General features: G+C 46.0%; 1 protein-coding gene across 4 annotated transcripts in view; it reads left to right on the top strand.

Annotated features, from left to right (window-relative positions):
* Nucleotides 1-22,260, top strand: part of Plxnc1 (plexin C1) — a 153,787-nt gene that overhangs the window by 16,663 nt on the left and 114,864 nt on the right. For all 4 annotated transcript variants that reach the window (XM_087557870.1, XM_087557871.1, NM_001426988.1 and 1 more), the window contains 3 exon segments: nt 5,650-5,790; nt 17,048-17,182; nt 21,111-21,211. In XM_087557870.1, coding sequence (XP_087413996.1) covers nt 5,650-5,790; nt 17,048-17,182; nt 21,111-21,211 — 377 coding nt within the window.

The following is a 22,260-nucleotide window of genomic DNA, read 5'->3' as shown; positions in this document are numbered from 1 at the left end:
TTGCCCAGCTGTATACCCTGATACATTGTCGCCCAGCTGTATACACTGACACATTGTTGCCCAGCTGTATACCCTGACACATTGTCACCCAGCTGTATACCCTGACACATTGTTGCCCTGCTGTATAGCCTGACACATTGTTGCCCAGCTGTATAGCCTGACACATTGTTGCCCAGCTGTATACCCTGACACATTGTTGCCCAGCTGTATACCCTGACACATTGTTGCCCAGCTGTATACCCTGACACATTGTTGCCCAGCTGTATACCCTGACACATTGTTGCCCAGCTCTACCCCTAACTCCCTTCTTACTGTATCAGCCTCCTGTACACCTTGGGTTCCTCCCATGACTCTAAATCCCTATGTAAAATTTCCCTTCGGATGACTCCACACATGCTATAAATTTAGCCAAAACCCAATCCGTGCTGTCTGTCCCAGAAGAATGGGGGGGTGGGGCATGACAACCTGAGCAGCTAATGAAGTCCCATTCCAACTTAAGTAAAAGGTTTATTTTTTTCCCCAGTTCTTTAGCTTGATGAAGATGGCTTCCTGATTATTGTCATGCATGCGACGTCATTTGAATCTCGTGGCAGTGCTAGGGCTAGACAGGGCATAAGGTAGGGATGTCTTCAGTGTAAAATGTGGCGACCCGGAGGAACCCACCACTTGTTCAAACCAAGCAGACCATGAGGTGTAGAGCAGGGATTAGAACTTGGAATGCGGAGATTCACTAACTACAAGCGGGTCCCTGGTGAAACGCAAACGGCAAATGATGGAGACACTGTGTGAAAACAAGGATTACTCATGGGAACAGACTACAGATGAGCTGCCCAAGAGGGCATTTTATCAGCCTGAGAAATTAATAAGCGCCAGATGCCATTCGGCTTTGTCTTAATAAGGAAAAACCAACAGCCAGGAGTCTTCCTAACACTGGGTTTGGGTAAAAAGCTCAACTCTCTCTCTCTTTCTCTCTTGCTCCCCAATACTGGAGCCCCAACTTGGCGGACATTTCCTGTGTGCCTTACCGCAGGAACTTTGTCCGGCACCTCACATGGCATCTTTGGTCACATGGGGAGACGAAGCTAAGGCTGCCTTTTTACCTCCTAGAAATCGCGACTGGTACCTCGCCTCAGGACTTGTGCAGTGTACAGTGTGTGGAGCACAGTTGTGGTGTTCACTGCCCACAAAAATAGTATGAAGTAGCCATCAAGCAAGCCTTTTCCCGCCAGATATGCTCACTACTCCCTGTGTACTCCTGGCCTGCACGCATGCACACACATGGGAGTGGGTCCATCCGCACGTATCCCATATCCCACCCGCAGTGGCCTGGTCCCAGGTTGCTATGTTGGGTCCAAACCCCTCCGTCTAAAGGTCATTTGAGAGAAGGGCATTTTTTTTCCTCTGACTAAGAGACGTTTCCCCTCAGCGGGGGCTAAACTGTAGGCGTGTGGTTATGGTTAGACATGGCAGGAAGGAGAAGTAGAGGGACAGCTCTGAGGGAACCAGGAAAGCCCAAAGGGAGACAGGGTTTAGAGCTGAATCGAGATTGGATTTTGTCATGAAAGACAGAAGTGGCAGAAGCGTCATTACAGGGCATTAACCTTGTTACACTTAGACGAACAAGCAGAGGCAGGGACTCGGAGGGAAATTACACATAATAAACTAGGCAGAATGGGCTCAGAGCAACATTAGCAATTACACCCTAAGGGAAGAGAAGGGCAACATAGAAGATAGGCCAGAGGCAGGAAGGAGGAAGAATAATTTCTGGACACAGGGGGCCGCCTGCACAATTTCCCCCCCTTTTCTGTTTGACTCTCTAGGTATTAAGTTCCCGTTTGTGGGGAGGTTTCTCTGGGGCCCTCTTTCTTCTGTTTTCCTTTGCTAAAATAAGAGCAAGAAAAGCATTCTGAGGGTTTTATTCCTCCATTCACTGGGACCTGTCCATTTCTGTGTGTTTCCAACACAAAAGAATTCATTTCCATTCATCCAGACCAGGCTGGAGAGCTTTCTGGGGGGTCTAAGCCCCTGCTCCTCTTTTCTTCTAGTCTCATAATTAGCTACAGAGTTCCTACTACATAGAAGGGCCTCCTGGCTGGTCCACTGCCAGACCCAACAAATTATGATTCTTATTTCTTAAACAATGTTTTTCCCCCCAGGAAATCCCATGTTTAACCCATGATAGCTACTGTTGTTAACTTAGTGAAAACCCTGTCCGCAAGAACCTGGGGTCTGTTGGGCTTCTCCTGTGCTAATCTCCACAAGCGGGTTTTCATCCACCATCTTGGATTTAGTGGAAGCAAAATGTCTTCCTTTTCCTAAATGAGATGTATATCTCATGCCTTGTGTATCCCAAGGGAGGGCATGAGAAAGAGCCAACAGCTTGACCTCAGAGTTTTATCAGTGAGGAAACCTATATACAGGAACCTTTCCACTGAGCTTCTTAAGTCTCATTGGCTAGCACTGGAAATGTACAGCCACAGTTCTGTATGAGATAGGAGGACAAATGTCTGGTAATGCCATTTGACTGGACCAATTATGGCTTCTGTCCAGTTTGGGTTATATGATCTGAGGGAAATTTTAGAAGAACAACTGCCTTCGGTGTAGTAGCAACCGTCTGAGACAGCAAGCACAGCTTACCTGTGTGCTATTGTGTGTCAGGCACTTCACCAAACTAACTCATTTAGTCCTTATAACAATTATGGAGAAGAAATGTTACTACCAACCCTTCCGTGATGTAGAGCAGTGGTTCTCTGCCTTCCTAATGCTCTGACTCTTTAACCCAACTCCTCATGGACTGGTGACCGACCGCCAACCACAAAAGCATTCAGTTGGTCCTTCACAACTGTAATCCTGCTACTGTTATGAATCATAATGTAAATATCTGACATGTGGACCCCCACAGGGGTTCATAACCCACAGGTTGTGAACCACTTGTTATAGGGCTGAAACAATACTTTTAAAGTCCCTTAGCTAGACAATATCAGGGCCCAAGCTCAACACAGGTATTGGGTTAACTGTCCTTTGTCAGGGAAGAGGGTAAAATGCATACCATAGAGCACCCTGAGAATATTCATGTGTGAGGTAGTATTAGTCATATGACCACTTAAAACAACCTTGCTCATGCATGACCCTTTAATACAGCTTCTCATGTTGTGGTGACCCCAACCCTAAAATTATGTTTGCTGCTTCTCCATAACTGTACTTTTGCTAATCTTATGAGTCATAGTGTAAATGTGTTTTCCAGTGGTCTTGGGTGACCCCTGTAAAAATGTTGTTTGACCCCAAAGGGTTCCCGACTCACAGGTTGAGAACTACTGACTTATAATGTCATCTTCATAACTAGCCTACCAGTCAGGTGCATTGGCCTTATCACACAGTAGAGAAAATCAACTCCCAGTCAGATTAAGTAAGTCACCAGGGTTATCAGGTGGGTGAGAACTGAGTCCACCAGTCTCTCAAGTGTGACAATAACAAACGACTGCATTACATAGCTGTGCTAGTAGCCTTAGGCTTATTTGAAAACCACATCTTTTGGGAAGAAGTCAGAAGTCAAAGGAGAATGCCAGTACAGGGAAGATTGTAACTTGGGAATAGTTTCCTCTTGTTCCTGTTCAGCTTCTGGCCAGCCTATGTGATTTTGGACCAGTCTTTGGTAAGCAAGATCTCCCCCCTAGCCTCAGCCAAAGCCGCCATCATTTTTCATGGCTAACTGGAATACAAACAGCTATTCGGTTCCTACCACAGAGCAGACCAAAGACTCTGGTCCCACTTGGTAAATCCATAGCCCTTACTCTTTGTTGTTGTGAGATGACAAGAGGTGTAGTACTCCATTAAAAATATGACAGCGTGAGAACATTCCAGAAGCTCAGAAATGATGCCCAATTCTCTGACTTAGCCTCTCTGTGATGCTCAAATAAATAGTAAACACAATAAATGATCTTACATTTGGACAATTCTGGTTTTATTTTAAGCCAGGATATGTGATGTGTTTGTGGGGTAGGTTTTTGTTTTTGTTTTCTTTTAGTTTAAAGGTCATCCAACTGTTTTCCTGCTCACAATCATGAGGCTTCCTTATCTAAACAGTTGTCTATTGTTCCAGTCCTTAGACCCACAGAGATCTTTTTCCCTCAACTTCAATTTTAACAGGGTAACTCCTCAACTACCCCAATGGCAAGAGATGTAATGTCTTTTCACGGGGAAAAAAAGAATCTCTAATGGGTGTTCCAGAAGTCTTCTTCAAAGGGAGTTCACTATATAGCATTTTATGCAAATGAGGCACTCTTCCGGGCTGTGGCAGTCCTTCCTTGAACCGTGTCGGGATATCAGAGGAAGCTACCCTCCTAACTTATCATTTCCTCACAGAACAACACCAACCAAGACATATCGATGGCACGTTAAAGCCTTCAGAAATCAATCTAGACCATGAATCCATTTAGTTTAGATGTTAATGAAACTTGGTGGCTTTAAAGATAATGAATATTTAATAGGACATAAATTGAAAGACATAAACACTGTTGGCAATAATATAATGAAGTTAATAAGTCTTGGAGTCCCCATGCCTACCTCCCCGCTCCCCAAACAGTCCCATCTCAGGAGCCACTATGATGTTCACTGAAGTTTGCTGGCTCTCTTATTGGCTGCAATTTAAATGTGCCTTGGAAAGCCGTCTACAGTTGGGAACCGGGCTCTGGCAGATAAAGTAAGCTATCACACTGTGTTCAGTAGCTGCAGTGGGCAACGGTGCTCTCTCAGCTCCCTCCCTATCTTCCAGAGATTTGTGTAGCAAACTCAGCTTCCTGACTTGGAGGCAGGAAGCAGCGTGGGGCCCTTCATTCCTTTTAAACAAAAAGGAAAAGACGTTTTGGTTTGATGGTCTCTGGGCCCTGGGTTTAAAGAGGGGCTTTATTTATTGAGCAGGAACAAGCATGTGACTCCGCGTGCTCAAAGCCTCATGCAACTTAAACATGTTTGGGTTGAGGGTTTTGTGCTTTTCACTTCTGCTTTGAAGGCCTCCGCTCAGGGTCCAGTCCTACTTTGTTCCTCATTAGCTGGGTCACTGTGTCTGACCACCATCCCCAGCCCCATCTGCCTTCTGTAGTAGTCTTTGGGCTTTACAGTGCACTTTTGTCTATTTAGAATCTCCCTTCTCTGCCTCTCTGCCGCTCTACTGATAGCATCCTGCTGCCTAGTAGGACAGTCAGAGGTCACTCCTGGGACATGTTCACATTTATAGTCACAGAAGTGACTATCTAACTAAAACAAACTACAATAGAATCCCTCCAACAGTACAGTCCCTCCCTGGCCACAGTGCAGAAATGGCCTCTCCTCCGGCGATAACACAGAGTTCTATTTCGTAGCTCAAACAGAGTTGTGTCGGGCACATGACGTGGCTGGCTAGTTCAGCGCTGGCCATCAGAAGTGAGTATACACTGAAGCCGGACACTCTCCATGGCTTGGGCAAGCAAGGCGAGTGGGCAGGCAAAGCCAGTGTGAAAGCTGTTCCCAAGGATCCCGTTGAAGAGAATGTATCTGGGGCTTAGAAATGCAGGCTTCCTAAGGGTCTGTGAGTGGCGTTTTATCAGTGTGAAGAGAAGTACGGATGTTTAGAAATGATCATTCTTCTTCCCTTATTTGTTCCCTTCTGTGTAGAAAGAAGGGGATCAGCCTGAACAGGTCCAGCCAATCGCATCGTCAACACTGATCCACTCTGACCTGACGTCTGTGTATGGCACGGTGGTGATGAACAGGATTGTTCTGTTCTTGGGGACTGGAGACGGCCAGTTACTTAAGGTCAGTTTCTCTGTGCTTCTTCCTTTAGATGCCGAGTTTTAATAAGGGCCACTTAGTACCTGCCTCATGCTCTCCTGAGTCCAATACAAGCAAGGCTCTACCTAACATCGCTTTGCTAATACCCTGTCCCGACAAAGCTTGGAGGACGTTTTAGCAATCTGTACGTAGACCTTCCTCTCCTGCCACCGTCACACCCTCAGCCTGCCATGAGGCACCAGCCCCCTGCTCTCTGGGCAGGAGGCACACCATGCCCCCTTCCTTACTCATTGCTGCTGGGTGAGATGAATGCAGGTCCAGCCCCTACCCCATCCCTGACTCACCTTCCCAAGACGTTTAACCTTTCAGTTCTCTCTCCTTTACACTGGAAATGTACAAAGCGCCTTATTTCTCACAACTTCAAAGAGACCAGCGATTAGAGGCTTGAAAAGAAAAAGAAGAAACAGGTGCGCCCTCCTTCCAGCCCACTCGCCACCCACAGAGGGGGGTTTGTTTTCTGCCCTTTGAACCTGTGCATGCCAGGGAGAGGTTAGAGACCTGAAATTCTTCCAGACTCCCCTGGTCTTGCATCTCACAGGACTGTTTTCCCCCCATGGTATAGTTGAACCCTGGTTAAATTGAGTTTTTTCTTTAATTCATCTGGAAGGGGAGGGGCAGTAGCAAGGAGGAGAAAGTCAAATCAGAACCACCAAGGGGTTCATCCGAAATTACCCAGTGGTCCTCTTGTCAGTGTCATTAGCGAGCATGAATTGCGCGTCTCCCGTGGCCTCTGGTAACAGCCAGTGGCTGGGAACCGCAGTGTCTGTCACCCTAGACAGGTGACACTGCTTCACCTCTCTCCACAGCCACTCAGTTGACCCTCAGCTCAGATTCTTAATTGAATACTGGCAGCCCTGTCACCCTCACCCACCCTAGTCATCCCTCTCTTCAGCTAGGTGTGCCTTTAGGCAGATCGTTTAGCCTCTCTTAGCCTCCATTTCTCCAACTGTAAAATGAGATTATGCTAGGCAAGCCAGGAAAAGAAAAATCCTTTCCTCATCTGATGGCTTTGCATCCACAGCCTCCCTTCAGCCAAGCTTGTGTATGAGCCGCTATGTAGTCCTGTGTCTACACTTTGATCATACCTACCCATGGCCTGAAATGGATTTTCCCCCCTTTTTGTATGCTTTACTGAGTCCTCTGTGCTTGGCTCCAACCTTTCCTTCTCTTTAACAGTGTCCAAGCCCCTAAAGGTGTCTTGTTCTCCCCATCCCCTGAGCTACTCACTATCAGCACCATCCCTTGATTTGTTATTGATGTCTTGTCTTGATACCTACCCTCTGGGGTTCGTGTCTGTCCTACCGACTTGATTTTAAGCCTTCTGTAAAGGGGGCCATGAATTCCCTCAGCCTGACACAGTGCCGAGGGCTGGGTAGGCATTTGATTGAGTCTGTTTCCTTTGGAGGAAACCCAGTAACATATGGGAGGGAATTTGTTTATATACACATTCCTCTTAAATATACATTGATCGTCTTTCTCGTTGAACTAGTTTCATTTCCTGGGGAAAGGAAAGGTAGATAGATAGATACCCACCAATCTTTGCACACTTGACACCCAGGGATGCCTGTGGACATGCTAGCCTGGCCAGGCCGAGCTGCCCATTAACCCTGCAGAAGATGTTTCTATCCATCCTTCCTGGGTCTCCTTACCAATTATCTCTTCAGATTTGGGATGTTTTTGACAAGTGTTTTGACAAGAACACTGTTTCCCCAAGCTGAGCCTACCAGACTGTCACACGAAGAATTAGAGGTGAAGGAACACTTGCCTATAAATAGTGCCCCATGGGATGGCTTGGCTTCCCTTGTCCTGTGGGTTCAGCTCAGCCATTCGTGTGTGCAGCTGTCCAAGTTTCACTCTTACTGGAAGCCATGGGGGTGGGCCCAAGCTGCAGTTTCATGCTGTTAATGGAGAGGCGGTTGTGATTAAGTCTTGCTGTCCTCATGTTCTGTATGGGGTACCACTTGGAGACCCCCATCTGTAGTCTCATTTTTTTTAGGGTTCAGCTAACAAGGGTAGACATGCATTTTGTTTCAGTTTTGTGGCTTAACGTTTCTACAGTGTTTCCTGCGGGTTAAATAATTCACCAGCCCCATTTTACAGATGGAAGAATGGAGGCCTAGCGTTGTTGAGTGATTGGGCAAGGTTACAAATGGGCAGTGCAGGGATTTGAACCTGGAACAAGGCCAGAGGCTGGACCCATAACTCTCAGCTGTGGACACCTTGCAGCCTGTGTCTCAGCTTCCAGGCACTTCCCTTGGGGGCTCTTAGTAAGGGGAAGGGGTATTGGGAGGGAGTTCCTGTACAGTTGAGGTTCCTACAGAGAAGAAGCAGACCCTATGATTGAGGGAAACCCTGACCTGACCCTGTGTTTACTTCTTAAGGATTAATCACTCCCCATACTTGGTCTCTCTGGACAGTTCCCTCCCACAGCAGGAGGCTGTGAGGGGTGAGGCTCCCTCCCAGACCCACGCTCTAGGGACAGTAGTAATTCCCTTCACACTGTCTCTTGTGTCAGTGTACAGATTCTTGGGTATAGCCTTTGAAATTACTTGGTGAGTCCCCCCCCCCCCCAAATAAAGCAGGATAGTACGCAGAGGGTCCCCAGATTGTTTTATTCAAAAGAGCCTCACTTCCCTCTTGCCACACTTTTCTCCAGAACTGTTAGGGAAGATAAACACTGAGAGACACAAGCTCGGCTTCTAAGCCTCTTCCTGGAGGTATTAATGAGCACCAAAGAAACAAGCCCCATCCTGATGCAGAGGGCAGGAGGAGGAGAAGAAAGGCTCCGTCACCCACAGTCTGACTCATCAGTTTCACAGTGATCAGAGGCGTAGGCATTTTGACACGTGCCAGGCACCGTAGTATATGCCTGGCTGGATATGAGGCAGGCAACCGGCAGCCCGTTGCTGTTTTTATCACCACCAGTAAAAACCTGACTTCTTCCGTCTCTGCAAACCTCATGGAGTTTTAATATAATTTTGGTGCCATTTTAAACCTCAAGCTATTTAAATAATTTTCCCCCTGCTTGTAAAAGAACTGTAAGCTCACGTAGAGAGTTGCAGGGTAGCGGGGGATAAGAGGAAGGCAAAATAAAAATGATCCTTAATTGCGTCATGTAGAGGCAACTGCTGTCAGCATTCTGGGTTCTTTTTTTACATAGTTGAGGTCAGACTGTATCCAGTTTTGTGTCCTTCTTTTCCTCCAGCTAATGAGGGAAGAGGCTTATATTAAAATATTGCTGCCAACCCTTTGTAAACAGTATTTTTAAATAGCTCTATCGTGTTCTGTTATATGGGAACACAATTTGAACTTGAGCCGAGATACTGGATCACTTCATAGAGAATCTTTACACACGCACATGGACACACACACACACACACACACACACACACACACACAGACAGACGGAAAAACAGAAAAACAGACAGACAGACACAGGTACAGATACACAGAGAGAGAGACAGACAGACAGACACACACACACAGAGAGAAAGAAAGACAGAGAGAGAGACAGAGACAGAGTCAGAGAGAGACAGACAGGCACACACACACAGAGACAGACACACACACACAGACACACAGAGAGACACACACAGAGAGAGACAGACAGACACACAAAGACAGACAGACAGACAGACCAACACACACACACACACACACACACACACACACACAGACAGACGGAAAAACAGAAAAACAGACAGACAGACACAGGTACAGATACACAGAGAGAGAGACAGACAGACACACACAGAGAGAAAGAGAGACAGAGAGACAGAGTCAGAGAGAGAGAGACAGACAGGCACACACAGAGAGACAGACAAACATACACACACACACACACACACACAGAGGCACAGACACACAGAGAGAGAGACAGACAGACACATACACACAGAGACAGACACACACACAGAGACACACAGAGACACACAGAGAGAGAGACAGACACACAGAGACAGACACACAGACAGACAGACCGACACACACACACACACACACACACACACACACACACACACACACACCCTGCTCCAAAGAAGACAGGTAAAGATTTCATGCTCCAAATGTAAATTTCAATGATGAGCCATGAAAAACCTAGAGACTTTATGGTTTGCTCGCACCTTTTTGGCCTCCTCCTGCCTCTGTAAAATCATGGGGAAAAGGAAGAAACGTGGAGCTCAGAGGTCTTGCCTGACCGATTTCTCAGCAGGTGTTTTGTGGTCATGTAGCAAGTCATACCCCGCACCCCAACATTTCTCCATTTTGCTTCCTTTCTGAATCCGGTTACATGTGATCATTTTTTAAAGTTGTCAGTATTCTCCACTGAAATCAGCTGAAAGTGTGCCGACTCTGAACTCAGTGTTTGGAAATCCACATGGCAGTGTCACGTGGGGTGTACCATCCTAGGAACACATGCCGCATTGCTTCTCCAACTGTGGTGGAGTCTGTCGGGTGGTTTGGACTTCTTTGAGCTGACTCCGTTGCGTGTAGAATACTCTCTCCTTATCTCAAGGGCAAAGTGGGAGGGTTTTTGAGCTTTTCCAGGTGGTAAAAATAAGCCATAAAGGAATATGCATGAAATGTGAAATTTGTAACTTTATGCGTGCCCATTAACCTTTCTTACAGCAGAGAAGATAAGGAGGGAGCGGGTGAGGACTAATAAAAGCCAGCGTTTCTGGGCTCTTACTATGCACCTGCCATCAGAACCAGCATCAGCATGGGTTAATTCATTTAATCCTTACAAGTCAATACTATGACCATCCCCACTTTATCAATGAGAAATCCCGGGGCTTTAGGGCATTAGGCAGCTGGTTCAAGGTGATTTGAACGGAAACAATCTGTCCCCAGAGCCTAAGCTTTTATCCTCTGGCAAAACTGCATTTACAGTTTAAATGCAGTCTGTAGGGCTTAACAGAGGTGCCTGGAGGGAGCTGTGAACTTTTCTGCTTGGTGTTGGGGCAACTGGGTTGATCCCGAGACACCAGTGTCTGAGGTTTCCTGAGAAGGGGCAATGGTTTCTGTGGTTTTTACTTTGTTCCTACTTGGGGATAGTTTCAAGCAGCTGAGGGTTCAATCCCTCTTCTTGGGGCTACAAGTGGCTCGTGGGGACCTCTGTACCGCCAATAGAGCCCAGGTTTTCCCACGTAGGCTCCTTTTGAAGAACAGTAAACCTTCTGAGCTTGCATTGTTTGAATGGCCCCCCTGATAGGAGAACTAGGGTTTCCCAATTTCCTGGTTGCTGAGGTAGGGTGCTGGCACAGGAAGCTATGTCATGCATGCAGCAGAAGGGTATTTCTCACAGGGCTTCATCAGCACTGGCAGACTGTATTGTTAATACTCTACTCCACGGAGCAAATCAAGTCAGTTCCAGAGCATGCTTCCAGAACTCAACCACAAGTTCCTGAAGAGTCTCTCTCGTCCTCTGGCTATTAGGGTTGACAGGTTGAATGCGAGGAGAGGTCTTAAATGAAATATTTTTACTGTATTTCCACAAAATGTGAAAGACACAGGGAGGACCTAAGACAGGCCCAGAGACCTGGTAGGGCTGAGCAAATGTAATGGGCCAAACAGCAGAAACCGAAGAGTGTATCAGGCTTGGAAACAGGCCCTGTGGTTGGCTGTGTAGAATGTCATATGAAACTTATTTCAAAGTCACTCCATTACACTGCAGGGACTCCCTGACAGTTAGCTCCAAGTGATATGCAAGTCTAGAACTCAGAGTTCAGGCCACGCACTTCCCTAACTACCTGTCCTGAAAAGTAAACAGGAAACAGGAGAGATTTCCCCTTACTCTTCACGTTTATCTTTATTGTTCCTAACTACAAAGACCCACCGCACAGCAGTACATAATTGTTTTGTGCGTCCAGGGGAGAGAATTAAGTCTCCTTCCCTGTGTTTCTCAAGAACCGTTTTCTTTGAAAGAATAAACAATTACCTCATTGACCCGTATGACATCCTAGTTTCGCGAGCCCGCCATTTCCATCTCACGGCAATAGGAAAGGAACAAAGAAATAAGTGTTCTGCTTAGTTTATTTTCTCTTCTTCATCTTCCTCACTGTGGAGCACGGGGCTAGCTGCCCTGTGACTGCTGTGGAAATCTCCACTCGCTTAATTTTAGCCGCGCGGCTGGGAGGTTTTCGTATGCAGCAGAAATCTCGGGGCTGGTTAATAGCCTACCACGAGGCTTCAGAAAGATGTCAACAGAAGCAATATTGTTGACATGAACTGAAATTCTCCATCAGGGAAAATTCGCTTTCTTACAAAGGCCTTGGCTGGAAGAACGTGAAGAGCTTTCCACCATCTCGAATGCTAATAGACTAGCTTTTGACTTAATACATAGTTTCTCTCAAGCCTCCCCTGCACCAGGCACTGTTCTGGTTACTCAGGTACAGAAGTGAGTCAAAAGAGCTGCGTGTGCTCATCCTAGCACTTGGGAGGCAGAGGCAGGAGGATCTCTTGTGAGTTGAAGGTCAGCCTGGTCTGTGGAGTGAGTTCCAGGCCAAGCAGGATCACAGAGTAGTAACATAACTATCTCAAAAGAGCCACAAAGGTGAGCCAAAGAGACAAGCCTTACCTTCCTGCTGAGTGTGTGTGTGTGTGTGTGTGTGTGTGTGTGTGTGTGTGTGTGTTGTGTGTGTTAGTTTTACATAAGGTCCCCACTGTGTAGTCCTGGTTGGCCTGTAGACTAAGCTAGCCTTAAACCTCCAGCAGATCTGCCTGTTTCTGCCTGCTTAGTACTGGAATTAATATTGTGTGCCACCATGCCTGACCTTATGTCTTTATTTTTAAAGGTAATACATAGACATTGTTTAAAACCCTAAATAACCAAGGAAGTACAGTACAGAGTGAAATCCACCCATTCCCAATTTCCCATTTCAGGTTCCTTTCCTAGTACAACTAATGAAAGAAGTTTCACTGTTAGCTTTCTAGTAAGAGCAGATGTGTGTGTGTGTGTGTGTGTGTGTGTGTGTGTGTGTGATGTCTTTTCCCCTCTATTTTTACTGAACACACTACATATTAAATATATGTATATATAGAAACAGTTGTGTTTACATGAACATACATTTGCTATAACATGTTAAGAAACTATATGAACAATAAAAGTGCTTTCTAGTTACGTTGATGGCTGAAGAGGACTCCACTTTTCACACTGCTGTTCAGGTAACCCTGTTTGTTTTTACACTATTGTTTACAGAAGCCTATTGTTCACATCATCCCCTATTATTGATATTTAGGTAGCTCCAGAGTTTTACTTTTAGTTTTTTTTTCTTTTTTTTTTTTTTTTTTCGGAGCTGGGGACCGAACCCAGGGCCTTGCGCTTGCTAGGCAAGCGCTCTACCACTGAGCTAAATCCCCAACCCCAGAGTTTTACTTTTAACAGGATGTTACAGTGACTATACATCAATATATCTGTGTGTGTGCGTACACACACACACACACACACACACACACACACACACACACACACGAAGGCTTCTGGGCCCAAGAATACATGCTTTATAATTTTCATTTCAGATTCTAGATTGTCTTCCAGAGGGATCTTAATTCCAGCATCCCTGACGCACGCCCATTCACACCCAGAATCTACGGTTGGGCATGCCGTGCCAAGGAGCCTGTTTAGGAAATTGTTGGTAGGTCCTGGCAAGGTGTACCTGGAAACATCCGTGTTTTAACTAAAGGCTTCCCTGCCCTCATTTGGTTTGCTCAAGGATGCTGGTGCCTCATCTTCAAGGCGTCAAGTAAACAGATCCTGTCACATCCCTCCTCTCTTCCCAGCGGCACTGCAAGTGTGTAAGACCCTGTAACGGCTTATAGGCAGCTCCTGACGCCCCAAACATGGATGAGTGATGGTGTTTTTCTAAATTATTTTATGTCTCTTCTTATTTTAAAGCAAATTTCAGACGCTATGACATTTACCCCAAGATATTTCATTATGCCTCTCTGAGAAATTATTATCGTGTCCCCAACTGTGACTATAATGTCATTATCACAGTTAACAAAATTATCTGGAATTTCTTAGGATTAGCTACTGAATACAGCTGAAACTTCACAATTGATTAAAAATACACTTAAAATTATTTGGTTCAAATCGGTGTCTGGAGCGCATCTGGGTGCCTCTGGCCTCAGGCACCCCTCCCACTTAATTCTCTCTCTCCCACTGGCTTACTGAAAAGCCAAGTTCTAGGGTCTTCAAGTGTCTTTCATTGTGGGTTTGCCTGTTTGTTTCCGGTGTCCTTTAAGCTTGTTCTGTGACTTTTGCTTCCGGGGCTTCATGGAAGTTAGCAGTGGAGATTCGGCTGGGTCCAGGTTGAAGGTTGAGTTCTGAATGCGGGGGCAGAGAGCTCTCCTGAGGGAGGAAGCTTGTCGGGATAACTTCCGGAAGCAGGACGGAAGCAGCCACTCTTCTTGGGGCTTCCTTGAGAATCCTGTCGATCTTTTCATTGTTTAAGTAGCCTTCTCTCTTTCCTTCTAAACTATCCCCTTCTAGAAGCCGTTTAATTCTGAGCTAAGTCATAGTGTAACTTATGAGTTGGTCACGAGTTAGCAAGTCTTGGCGAGCTTACCACTTACCGGCTCAGCACCTACTTGCCCCCTTGGGTCCAGGAACGTACCTTTGCTATTTTAAAGGGGGATTTTTTTTTTTCCCAGACAGGGTTTCTCTGTCTGTCCAGACTGTCCTGGAATTCACTCTATAGACCAGGCTCGACCTCAAAGAGATCCGCCTGCCTCTGTCTCCCGAGTGCTGGGATTAAAGGTGCGTGCCACCACAGCCTGGCTCTAAAGGGGGATTTTTCAAAAGTCATATCTAATGTATATGGTCAGCGAGATTGACTTTGACTGATCCTCCGCAGGCTTTGCCTAGTAGTCTCGTAAGGATAGGTGCACCAAATCTGCTGGGCATTGATTAAGCAGATGCTGGTATGAAGTCACAGGGCAAAGCCAGTGTCAGGGGGTAATGGGTACGAAGCACTGCCCCCTGTGCTGAACTGATAAAGAGCTGGCAATGCAATAACAAATGCCAAGGTACCATGAAGGTATGCTGGGGTAGGGGTGCCATGAAGGTATGCTGGGGTAGGGGTGCCATGAAGGTATGCTGGGGTAGGGATGCCACTGCTCAGCAGATATGTGAGCGTAGCTTTGCCCACAAAGAATCTTGGGCGTCTCTTTCTGTTTCTTTCCAAGACATAGACTCCATAGGACTAGTGCCCACCATAGCAGACATGTGGACACTGGGCCTATGAGATAGCTCAGGAGCTAAGGGGGCTTTCTGCCAAGCCCGACAACCAAAGTTCAAACCTGGGACCCAGGTAGTGGAAGAGGAGAACCATAGCTTGCAAGTTGACCTTTGACCTCCATACTCACATACCCATACCTTCACCCTGTCCCCAGGGCACAGAAAAATAATTAAAAACCTTTATTAAACCTGTAAATTCAGATTGTCTATCTAGATGTCTTCCACCTGACGAAAATGTCAATGCCAGCACTTTTTAAAGATGGCCCCCTACCCAAAGGGGACTTGGAATCTAGCCACAGGTTGTCGTGCATTGGATACTGCTTACGAGTTAAGGATCTCATGCTCTTTATTCAGGTGTTAACAGAGCCTACACAGCAGTCCCGGTTTATAGACAAGAAAAGGGCAGTCTGGATGGTTGAGTGCAAGTTCAAAGCGACACAGCCACTTAAATGTAAAGCCAGGTCTAACCCAGGTCCCTGTCCCAAGTCTCCAAGGTGCCGATAGTTTCTCATCTGACCTGAGCACATGAACCCTCCCTCTTTGTCTTGTCAGTCATCTGTTCAAAGCCTCAATGGCTTCTTCTCTCCCTCCAGAGTAGACGGCAGGACCCACAGGCCACAGAACCTGTGCCACCCTGTGATCACTCACTCAGCTGCTCCTGTCACGTTGGCCTCCTAAGACTTCAGGGACTCTGCACTGACTGGGACTCTTAAAACAAAACAGATTTCAGGCTGGCCAGATGGCTCCCTGGTTAAGAGCACCTGTTGCTCTTCCAGAGGACATGGGTTCAGTTCCCAGCATCCGTGTGGTGACTCACAGCCGTCAGCAACTCTAGCCTTAAGGGATCCAATGCTTACTTCTGGCATACCTATGGTGCCCAGACATCCATGGAGAAAACACCCAGACACACTAAAATGAATAAATTTAAACAAACAAGCAAAACCCCTCACCTATCACCAGGTACCTAAATGACTATAGTGGGTGTCACTCTCTTTAAAGACCCACCATGAGCCCGGATTCTCCTTTTCCACTTCAGCATCTCGTCAGTTAGCCACACTATACGATCATTAGTTCACGTTTATAGATGAGGCTACCATTTCCACCCCATGCGTGTAGAGTTCATGCGGGCAGGATTTCTTTCCCTGGTCTGTTCCCTGCCCCCGCTCCACCCCATAACCCAACATTGTGTTCTCCGCCATTTTTCTGAGCCCCAAACAGTATACGGGCAATCAGTAAATGTTTATTGACCTGAGATGAATGACACTCAGGTGTTTAGTTGCCAAGCCTCAGAATACTGATTCACACCTGTGACTGCTTTATATGTAAACACTCACGCACTTGTCTATCCCTGTGAACTTGTCGGGGTGACCTTAGAGCCACGGAGGAGCCACAGACTAACCCGTGCCAATGGGTGTTGAACACAGGATGCCTTTAGCTTCAAGGTCGCTCTTGGAGTGTGATACTTAAAAAGAAGAGGTTTCTGATAGAGCCAGGTCTGGTCAGAAAACTAGGAAACGAGATTCCACATTGAATTGAAGTGTGGCTATCTGTGAGAGTTTTGGTGACTTTGTCTCTTAGCCAAAAAGACACGCAGTGCTTGGTATTGTCAATCTTGTCGAAGATGGAATTAGGAGAGGTTGATTAAGAGATACACTCTCACCCAGTTACCCATATACACATATGCATATATCCATGTATATATTTATAGATGAGACTACCATCTACTCCACCCCCAATTCACACACACACACACACACACACACACACACATAGACACATATGAAGCAAGAAATATTACCTATTTATAGAGTTTGATTATTGGCTGAATTCCCAATGGAGGGCTTCTCAGAGTTGGGGGTGAGCTTGCGGGTGTCACACGACTAGGAAAGGATGTAGCCTTGGGATTAAGCTACAGGTCTTAATATCCAGAATATTTAATAGAAATTATATTTCTTTTTTTCTTTTTTGAAAAAAAAAATAAAGGTTGTTCTTGGAGAGAATTTGACTTCAAATTGCCCAGAGGTTATCTATGAAATTAAAGAAGAAACGCCCGTGTTCTACAAGCTCGTTCCTCACCCCGTGAAGGACACCTACATCTACCTAACGGCTGGGAAGGAGGTAGGTGAAGACGCCACTTCCGGCTTCTGACTCATGAATAGGAATTATCTCACAGATGTCACTGTGCCGTGGCAAAGCTTTTACTTTGAGCCGCCAGGTTTAAACACCGCCGCGGGCTTTGAGAAGACCTATGGTGGGCCGTGAGCACAGAATTAAAACCCATAGTGCCTGTCATCTGTAACTAAGCAAGAAGTATTACCCATTTAGACAATTTTATTATTGGCTATATTTCCCGTGCCAGTTTTTCAGGGTGGGGGGTGTGTGTGCTTGCAAATGGGTGCATAATCAGTGAAGTAACTGAATTTACACATTTATTGTGGGGCCACTGAGCGTTTAGATGCATTTATGAGTATGCCCAATGGGACTGGCTTTGGGACGTGGGGTTAATACCAGGCCACAGCCTCATACATATTCATGAACCGAGGAGTATATGTCACTCACCCTACCCTGCACACTCTTAATTTATCTGAATGTCTCAGTTTTTCTTGGTACTGACTACTGAAATGAAAACAATACCTTTTCAACATTTTCTTTATCCTTAAGAAAAGGAAACTGTTTTTTCCTGAGTTCTTACAAAGTGGGAGTCCTTGTGCCTTGTAGAGTCTCTGTGTGTGTGTAATGAGTTGTGTACATGTGTGTACACCTGTATGTAATAAAGGATACTAATGAAATATGTTAATGAAATTATTATTCCACTTATACATGAAAAGTCCAAGACTGCAAAAGTTAAGTAGTTCCAGGAAATACATGTGTGTGTGTGTGTGTGTATGTATATATGATGTGTATATCTATAATGTGTCTGTATATACATGTATAATGTATAGACACATATATAATATATCTGTACATATCATCTTTAAGAGAGTTAGACCTCAAACTCTGCCCTAATTCTAGAGCCTGTGCTTTATACTGGCCTGGTCGTTTTGATCCATGATTCTCCGAACACACTAAGTATGAAGAAGGTATTTGGGGCTTAGATCATTGTGCAATGGATGTCACAGAGGTCCTTCCCCTTCCCCTATTTGTCACTTCTTCTCTTTCAGCCACCCTCAGGAGGAAAGCAATGTCTGTCCTGCATGTGTTTGCCTTTTGAGTCCCAGGGTAGGGGCAACTGTATTGAGTATTCTTAGAAAGGCCACATTACTCCTCGCAGTTTGAAAAGTTGGCTATGTGCAGTGATCACATTAAGATGGCCACATCCAACCCTCCCATAGCTTTTTCCGCTTTACACAGCCTTCTGTGCAGGCCTGCTTTGTACATTCAAGCACTCTGTGTTATGCCTCTTCCTTGGGATCCCATATCTAAAAGACTTTTGTCTGTCCAACACACTCTGTTTATTAAGTAACCATTCCCATTCCCAGGCTTCATTTATCAAGGACATCTCAAAACTGCCAGCCAGGGTACTGACTGACTGTGCTACCAAGCAAAGCTGATAAGATTCCAAGCCCCCAAAGCAAAGCTACTGGAAGTCTGGCTTGATCTGTGCATATTTCCTCCCATTTTGTTTTTTTTGAAATGCTGCACAGAACTCATAAATTCCCGTCACTACGCACAAAGATATTTGTAGAACTCTGAAACCCAGTGCTGTGGGCTGAAGACCCGGTGCTGTGGGCTGTAGACAACTGTCAATGCACCAGTGATTCATAGATCTTCACTTCCTAGAAAGTAAAGATGTCCAGCTCCTAATGACTTACAGCCCGAAGACCTTAGGGACAGTTATCAAGGGGGGAGGGTGTCAAAACCTATTGTCTCTATATTCTTTACTTTAGCATAATTGCAAAAGGTTCTATTGATTAGCCAACTATGGCGGGATACCCTTGTAATTCTTGTACTTAGTAGGCAGAGGCAGGGGGATGACAAATTAAAGCTTGGACCACATAGTGAGACCCTGTCTCCAGAAAAAGACTGAAAATACAAACCTGCAGTTGACTGTGGTTATACAAGTACGATCCCCCAAAAGTCCAAATGCAAGGAATGTCCTTCCTAGATTCTAGGAAGATAGTATTTATTTTAAAGGCCGTAGGAAATCCATAAAGTGATATTAATATGTACCCATTAAACATAATCATATGCAGATATATGTACTGATGAGAAATAGTTCCACGGTGTATTAATTGGGAAGCAGGTCTAATGTAATAATTATAGTATTTTATCTTTTCCATAGAGTAATGTTTGTGCTTAAATATGTTAAACGGTCCTTCTTGAAGAATATTCTAGAGACTAGTATTCTCCTGAAGGTTCTCAGCAAGAGAAGCTCCTTTGGTCCATTGTTATTAATGTCTCTACAGTGTTATGGTGCTGGTCAGACTCAAAGGCCCACACAATCCTGTGCTAAGGAAACTTACTGTTCAAGTTTGCTGGACCATAGCACCATTTTCTCCCATAATAGCAATAGCTAGTGCTTATGACACAAATTATTTAGTATGCTTCAGACTACGCCTGTAATAACCCTGCGAAGTTGGTTGTACCAGTGCTGTCTTTACAGGCGAGGAAACAAGGTTAGAGAGATTACGTGACACTTAATAAAATCCCTCAGAACCGGGAAGATGTTTTGTGAGCTATGAGGAAATAAATATCCACATTCTCGTTAATTCCGGCTGCAACTGTCAGCGGCACAGAGGACCGAAACGAGAGGGCCCAGTGATTCTGCATGAGGTCAACCTGGGATTGAAGGACCCTCCTCAGATATGCCCTGTTTTCACCACAAACTCCTCGAATTCTCCATTTCTCTACGCATACTTCCCAGCATGCACAGCTTCCCAGGATAATGAGTTCTGCAAGTTTTCTTACTGCCTGCTAGGTAAAGTTGCCTTCAGGAGATGTGCCAGGCAACACTTGGGCACTCCAAACTTTCTGCCTCTGCTAACTTCCAGGACCTTCCCAGTACCACAGACTGACAAATGGAAAAGTGGGAAAGACATTCTCAAGATAGGAAATGGTTTTAATCCCCCCTCTTTGTAGTGCTGAGAATTGAACCCAGCTCCTTGGGTACTAAACTACACCCTGTCTCCTCAGGCTTCTTTTACTTGCAACCCTGATGGGATGGGTGTGAGTCATTGAGCCAGGCACTGGAGTGATGGTAGTACCCTAACACCACTTCATTTCCGCATCCCTGGCTGGATTCGTGCTGATGGTTCTGGGGCAGAACTACTGCCTACACCCAGATGCTCATTTCCATAACGCCACTGATTATACTGACTGTCCCTGTATGAAAGCGAGGTGACCTGGCTCCGTGATCCCTATGGAAGTAATTATCCACAGATCAGAAACCTGACTATGGGAAGACGCACCTGAGAAGGCTCTTAGTAAAATGCACTCCTAGACGCCACCCCCAGGCCTGGGAAGAGTCTCAGAGAGCAGGGGAGTCAGGGGATACAATTGTCTCTTGGTATTTTTCTGGGGATTGGTTCCACAAAACCCTCAAAAATTTGCATCTAACCTGTATGCATCCTCCCACGTACATTGAATTAGCTCTAGGTTAGTTACAATTAGTTGCCTATAATACGATACAATGATAAAGATATAAATCACCCTGTTGTATTGCTTAGGAAAGGAGAAGATTGAAAATGCACCGTGCACATATAGGCACAATATGTTTTCTTCAAATGGTTTCGATCTGTTCTTGGTTGGATTTGTGGGTTCAGGCTTCACTGGGGCGAAGCGGGATAACCTTCTGTACTTTTCAGGAGCTTCCTAGCATCGCTTCTCGGCCTTTTGGCTAAGATCAAGTGTTGGAGCTTCCTAGCTGCATCACAGCCTGGAACTCGGGACCTGCATCGGATGCCGCCTCTGTGGAGACATTCAGGGCTCAAACTGACAAATACACTTTGTGTTGCCTGCTCCCTCGTTCCCCCAAGCCCCCGCCCTGTCCCCGGACCCCCAGTGTTGCTTGTGATTCCCTCTGAGCTGATGCCCTCCTCCTTTTCAGGTGAGAAGAATTCAAGTTGCAAACTGCAGTAAACGTAAATCCTGTTTCCAGTGCTTAGCAGCGGCAGACCCCCACTGTGGCTGGTGCCTCCCGCTACAAAGGTATTTCCTAAACCTTTTCTCACCAACTCACGGTTTCCAGAAAGTGTCATGTGGCCCAACACTTGTTGCCCTACTTTTAATGACCCACACTGTGGGTCTCCGGGAGTGACACGCACGGTGTAACCATAACTCATTCTTAAAGATGGTTCTTGCCATGTCAGTATCGTCAAGTCATTTGACCCAGGCCACACAGGGCTACCCGATCTGGGGGGGAGGTGGGGGGAGAAGGCGGGGACGTAGCTTGAGAACAGGAGAGGCTAGTGCTGCCGGGTTTGCTCTTTATTTCCTACCAAGTTCGCCAAGACTTCAGAGAGAGGCAAAAGGTTCGCCCTTGGAGACGATAAAAAGAATAGCCACGTTTGAACGTTCTCAAATGAATCCTCATCACGCCGTGTGTTCTGCTCGCTCGCCGGAAGCCGTATTATTGATGGCATTGTCTTCTTGTACACCATATAGCCCTGGGCCTGATGTACAATCTCAGTCTCCAGGCAGAATCTGCCCAGCTTGGTCTTGAATTACGATGTGTGCGACCCATCTAGGCTCAAGGGCGACTTGTAGCGGCTTCCTCTCCATGGCAGTTCTTAGCATCGCTGGGACCAGCCTGGTTGGATTCACTGTTGCCATGGTAACCCAGTACTCCAGCTTTCGCTACAGAAGCAAGTAGGAAAGAGCAGCTCAGGCAGGAATGAGGGGGGGGGGGGGGCCCAAGCCACATAGCAATGGCTGTCAGATTGGTACTTTCTGTTTTTTAAAGGTGAACGTGGATTTTAAAATAAAAATAAAAACAGCAGAGCAGGTAGGGAGAGGCTGAGAGCAGAGTGAAGGGACAGTTGGGGAAGGAAGGGCGAATTAGAACGCTCCTGAGGGGGGGCAGGGAATGTGAATGGAGAGAGGGCGATTATGATGTAAGGGGGAGGCTCGGAAACAAACTAAAAATATGGAGATGGAATGGATTAAGAGTTCTTTGTGGAGGAAGTCACAATCCTAGCTGCCACAAGAAGAGTCTCTGCCCTCCTCTCTGCACCCCTTGCAGGGGGCTCCTTCCCTCA

This window comes from Rattus norvegicus, chromosome 7 (assembly GCF_021556685.1).
Source record: "Rattus norvegicus strain SHRSP/BbbUtx chromosome 7, alternate assembly SHRSP_T2T, whole genome shotgun sequence".
NCBI classification, from domain to species: domain Eukaryota; kingdom Metazoa; phylum Chordata; class Mammalia; order Rodentia; family Muridae; genus Rattus; species Rattus norvegicus.
Note: the sequence above shows the minus strand (reverse complement) of the source record. Positions and strands in the feature narration are given on the sequence as shown.